Here is a 5,552-nt window from a genome sequence, read left to right as displayed (position 1 = left end):
GTTTTAGCAAAAGATTAACAATCAGAAGTTCAGAATTTTACCTAGGCTGAGGTCTTGTGAAATACCACATTCCTTACCTCAATCTAGATTTCTTTTTAAATTTCTGGCTGCATTAATGAAGGGGTTTAATTTTTTTTTTTTTTTTTTTTTTACCGTAGATTGTGTATTTTCAGACATGACAGGAGTGTCTCTGCAGAATTATTTCCTATATTCATATAAATGAAGGTAGTTAATGAAAAAAAGAAGTTTACTTGCCTTCCTTGTGATATTTGAAGGGAACTTCAGTCACAACCCACCTTTAATCCCTGTTTTTTAAATTTTTATAATTGTATTCTCCTTGTCAGGTGGAAGATGGGACCGTTTCCCTTGTGGTTTGGGTGACTCTCACTCCTGGTTACCATGAAGTCCTGAAGGAGATAGAGGGACAGCAGTGGGAATTTCTTCTCACTCCTCCAAAAAAAAAGCCCCAACAATTGCCTAATGGTAAGAACGCTGTTATTTTTAATTACTCTGCATGTCCATTAATTGAGGAGCACATTGAAGAGTTTGAGATCCAAACCCACTGGGCCACTGCAGGGGGATCGAGGAGGATACAGGCTGTAAGTGCTGCGTGTTTGGAGGGGGCTGGTGTGAAAGTTCGCTTGTCCTGTGTTTTGTGTCCTCTCCCCAGGGATTACCTCTTACGCTGCCACCATGGGGACCTGCTGCAGTTGTCTGTGCGGAGACAGCATCCCAGACAACCATCCCACCAAATTTAAGGTATGTAAGTCTTGCACCTCCATCCCCATCAGAGAGGCTGTGACAGCCCCAACTACTAGCACAGCCCAGCATGGGCTGGACTCCAGGCACGACAGGGGAGAAACCTCCGCTCTGGCAGAGAAGTCTGTCACAGGGTGAGATCTGCAGATATGGCACTGGTTTTGTTTGTTGGGTTTTTTTCCTTTCCTCAAGCAACCTCTGCTGCAAATGTGTTTGTATTCACAGTAGAAATTGCCTCTGCGCTGAGATTCAGCCTGAGCGAGGAAATGGGGATCTGGAGAGAAACCTTTTATTGCTCAGGGCTGTGTTCCAGTGTCTGTGCCGAGACACATCAGCTGAGCTGCCAAGCACACAGTCTCCAGGGCTTCTGCCAGCGATGGATTCACGCTCTCAGCTGAGAAAAGGCATCTCAGCAAATGAAGGGGGAATCCACGGGAAATACAGTGTCCTCACGGGTGGGCTTTTCTCCTGTACCAATGCACTGAGTTTCCTGTGGGCTCTGCAGGTAACGAACGTGGACGATGAAGGTAACGAGCTGGGATCTGGGGTTATGGAGCTGACGCAGACAGAGCTCATCCTGCACACTCACAAGCGAGATGCTGTCAGGTGGCCCTACCTCTGCTTGCGCCGCTACGGCTATGACTCCAACCTCTTCTCCTTCGAGAGCGGCCGCCGCTGCCAGACGGGGCAGGGTGAGTGTGGAGCTTCCTAGAGGAAGGAACGCTGAGGTTTCTGTCCCCAGAGTGAGCTGGTGCTTGTGTCTTCCCCAATTCCTGCACCTAATGAGTCAACAGGTTGAATTTCAGCCTCTCTTCCCCCAGAACACCGGCGTGTGCGGCAGTTTATACTCCTGGTTAAAACGCTAAAGAGAACAACATCATGGCTCAGGACCTGGGCATAAATCTAACAGTCTCGTTTTGCTTGTGCGTCGGTGCTCCTGAGGCAATGGTGAGGCAGGCTTGTGTGTTGGACAGGAGGTATTTAGTGTCAGGGAGGATGTTTGTCACGCTGCCAGCTCTGTGCTTTGGTACCAGAACAGCGCACAGGTTGCTGGGTTCTGCCCTGAGGAGCTAGAAGGGCCTTTTGTTGTTGCTTTGTTAAGGATAAAACAAAAGAGCATCATCACCTGCGCCTTTTTGGAGGTCCCTCTTAGGGTTCCCTTATCCCACACGCTGCCAAACGCACCTCAGCAGCAGTTTTTGAGCACATGTTTTTTCTCAGTGCCTTCCCTCTGCCGTGGTTAGTGCTAGTTCCGCTTTGCATTTTGGGTCTGGCAGCGCTTTGTAACACGGAGGGAAGGAGTTCTACGCTCTGCTGATGTTGTGCATGGGGATGCTGTGCCCGGAGAAGGGAAGTGAGTCACCCAGGAGGACGTGCCAAGTCGTCAGCAGCACTGGGAATCGACTCCAGCTTACAGTGGTGCCTGTTAGTTCCTTTCCCAGTCTATCTCTCTTGCTTTTAAAGAGCTGAATGTTTTCTTGGCATCTGCATCCCCAGGAGAACACAGTTTGTTTCTTCATTCTGTTCCTGTGTTCCTAAACTCCTCCGTACCCAGCAGGGCTCCGTGTCTGTGTAAAGCGCTGAGCAAAGCCGTGGGGCCGTGTGCTCCTTTCTGCTGCTTATGTGAGTGGGGTTTTCCTCTCGCAGAATCACGGGCTTGTCAGCTGCCAGCGATGGGCATTGCTCCTCTTCTGTCTTTGTGTTGCCTTTTGCAGGACACAGAGGATTGAAATTCTGCCCCGTGGGTGTGTTTCGGTTTTGGTTAGATGCAGGTAGTGGTGGGAAAGCCGAGCTGTGTGCTCCTCAGATGCTACAGCATTTTTAGCAGACACAGACTTGCTCTTCAGTCTCAAAGCAGGCAGAAATGCGAGGGATGATGTTGTGTTTTGGTGAGTTTTCTCCCTTCCTGTGTAGGATTTTATTCCGCTTAGTTAATTTTATTCGGAAGACTCCTTCCTGATGCTGCTCCCCACCTTATACAAGGCAGATACAGCTATTTTTTTGGCCAAAATTTTTCAAACCTCATTCTTTGGGCAGCAGCCGTCGTTGCCAGGCCATTCCTGTTGCTATGGCTTTTGCGTGTGTGTCTGTGTGCCAGCCTGGGATTGGTCAGCGCTGCACGCACCAGCTCTGCTTTGGGGAGACACTGCTTAATTCCACACATTTTCAAAGTTTCATGTTCTCATCCCTCCCTCATGTGCACACTCCACAGGGCCCAGTTCAGCTTCCAGTGGTCACTGGACAGACTCTCCCCTGGTAGTGAGAACCGGACTGGGTGCTGAGTGAGGTCAGATAAAAGACTAGAGATGGAAGGAAACCAGTTAACCTGTCCCTGTGGCCCCTCTGCTCATGTGGGCTTGATTGTTGTAGGATAACTGGGGTGCTCGCTGTTCTTCTTGCAGTAGTGCACCGTTCCATCGGCTGGCAATCGTGGCGCTGGATTTCTGTTGTTGCTGCTGGGGGGTTTCCTGTGGTCGCCGGGTTTTTGTCCTTGCGGTGCTTCTTGCATGAGTGCACCGTTCCACCGGCTGGCAATCGTGGCGCTGGATTTCTGTTGATGCTGCTGGGTGTTTTCCTGTGGCTGCAGGTTGCAGGGGATGGCTGTGTTAAAAAGAAATCAGAACTGCCTGTTCGTTTAGAGCTGGGGATTAAAACTACTCTTGTTAAATCAGGGCCGTGTTCTTGCTTTTCTGACCCTCTTCTTGGTTGCTGTGCAGGGATTTTTGCCTTCAAGTGTTCCAGAGCAGAGGAGATCTTCAATCTGCTTCAGGACCTGATGCAGTGTAACAGCATCAATGTAGTGGAAGAGCCTGTCGTCATCACCAGGAACAGCCACCCCACGGAGCGGGAGCTCTCCCGGACCCCCCAGGCACCCAACAGTGAGGCTCCTTCAGCGTCTGGGGAGAAGAGGGGGGATGCAAAGCCGTGGGTGATATCTGTAATTGCTCCTGTGAAACGGCCCTTTGCAGCTCCTGGCTCTCCTCGCTGCTGACCCGTGTCTTTATGTCCACGTGTGCCCCATGCAGCGTGTTTATTTTACAGTTGCACTTGTCTGCTGTGTGGTATTTTGTTTCCAAGGAAACGGCAGCAAAAAGCCCTTCAAATAGTCAACCGAGTTGTCACCCTTTGGGTTGTTTTCATCTGGATCAAGTGGCCTTTTTTAAGGCCAGCTACAGGGAGCAGGTGGCTCCTGGAGGAAACTGCATTTGGAAGAATTCGGGTTTGCTCAATTCCTGTCTCCATTAGGAGGGACTTAAATAGATTTAAACGAGAGAGTCTGGCCCTTGTACTTACCCTGGGCACCTCATCGCAGGGATCTTCCCCAGACAGGCTGATGGGGCTGCCAGGGTGGCCAGGAAAACAAAATCAGCTCTGTTTGTACCAAACCAGTGCTCTAACATTTAATTGTCTTGATTCTCTCCCAGGCCTGGGCTACACCATCCCGGGATTTCCCAATGGATTTCACAGCTTCCCTGGAGAAACTCTCTCGTACTCGGCAGCCCGCCACCCCTCCGGGAGCAACCTCAGGCATTCCTCAGTGGGCGAAGACTCGACTCATGCCCTCATTGGGCCTGATGAGCAGGTAAACCTGGGTTGTCCTAAATTCTGTTTGCAAGCAGTGAACAAGCAGCTTGTTCTGCTGCAGTCCTGCGCAACTCTGGGTTTCTCTTACTCCAGCAAAGCTCAGGAGATCCTCATACCTTGTCACCCTTTCTTTGTCTCTTCTGCTTCGTTTTTTTCTTGTAGACTTCTGCTCTCTGGCACTTCACTGGAACAGATGCTCTGTCAAGGCTGACTGAGTTGGTTTCCTTGGTTCATAAGTATTTTGTGGCAATTTTTTAACAGCAGCACTTTGCTTGTGAGCCCAAGTCTGTCAGCTCTTGCTGCAACTCCTGAACTGCAGTGCAGATACATACCTGAGTTCAAACTCTTTCTATTTTTTTATTTTGAGATCTTTGTTCTCAGTTTTAGAATTCCAGTTTTTTCTTTACAAAATCCAGCTTGTCTCAGCTGTTGCCGAGAGGCCTCGCTAGGTGTGAGTGCTGCAGTATTGCCAGCATAAGCCGCTCAAGGAAATATTTTGCCAGTGGCTTTGCGTTTGGTTTTGTACCATGTGCATCGAGCGTGAAATAGATGATGAGTGTCTTCTGCACTCAGACTCTTTTGGTCTCTCCTTCAGCCCACAGATCCAGAAATGGCTTTTGTGGTTTGCTTCCCAAAATCTTTTCAACTCCTGAAATTCTTCCATCTTCTCCTGCTTCATCAGCCACCGAAAAATTTTCCATTCCTGTTGGTTTCCCAGCTGCTGACAGCTGCTTTGCTCTTGACTCTTCTCCTTTCACTGTCCCTCTGCTTCTCTCCTTGCAGTCCCACACCTACGTCAACACAGCCAGTGGTGATCAGGAGCTGAGGGGCCGGCATTGTATGCACTCCTTGCCTGAAGTCCACCCTCCTTTCCCCCCTAGGAACCACAGCTGCTCCCTCGAAGACCGCAATCCCCAGGTCTTTCTGCAGCCAGGGGAGGTTAAGTTCGTGTTAGGTCCCACATCCAGCTACAGACGCGTCTGTCGGCACCACCAGGAATGCAGGACGCACTTCTGCCACCCCAACAACAACAACAACGAGTGTGAGGAGGAGTGTCCTTCGTCCCAGTGTGTCTATGAGAATGTCAACGGCTTGCTGCCCTCCAGCACCTCCTCTCTCTGCCGAGGCAGGCGCTCAAAACTCACCCGGGAGGACACGGGCGTCCCTGGCTGCTCCCACCGCAGGACGGCGTGGCTGGACTATGAGCA

At 50.3% G+C, this 5,552-nt stretch overlaps 1 protein-coding gene across 1 annotated transcript in view; it reads left to right on the top strand.

Moving 5' to 3' along the window:
* Nucleotides 1–693: 693 nt before the first annotated feature.
* FRS3 (fibroblast growth factor receptor substrate 3) overlaps nucleotides 694–5,552 on the top strand; it is a 5,467-nt gene continuing 608 nt past the window's right edge. Inside the window, exons 1-5 of the mRNA XM_010145579.1 lie at nucleotides 694–759; nucleotides 1,265–1,451; nucleotides 3,477–3,638; nucleotides 4,185–4,342; nucleotides 5,128–5,550. Coding sequence (XP_010143881.1) covers nucleotides 694–759; nucleotides 1,265–1,451; nucleotides 3,477–3,638; nucleotides 4,185–4,342; nucleotides 5,128–5,550 — 996 coding nt within the window. The remainder of the gene's footprint in view (nucleotides 760–1,264; nucleotides 1,452–3,476; nucleotides 3,639–4,184; nucleotides 4,343–5,127; nucleotides 5,551–5,552) is intronic.

The sequence above is a fragment of the Buceros rhinoceros genome, unplaced genomic scaffold (assembly GCF_000710305.1).
Source record: "Buceros rhinoceros silvestris isolate BGI_N320 unplaced genomic scaffold, ASM71030v1 scaffold41491, whole genome shotgun sequence".
NCBI lineage: Eukaryota > Metazoa > Chordata > Aves > Bucerotiformes > Bucerotidae > Buceros > Buceros rhinoceros.
This window is presented reverse-complemented; position numbering and strand designations above follow the sequence as displayed.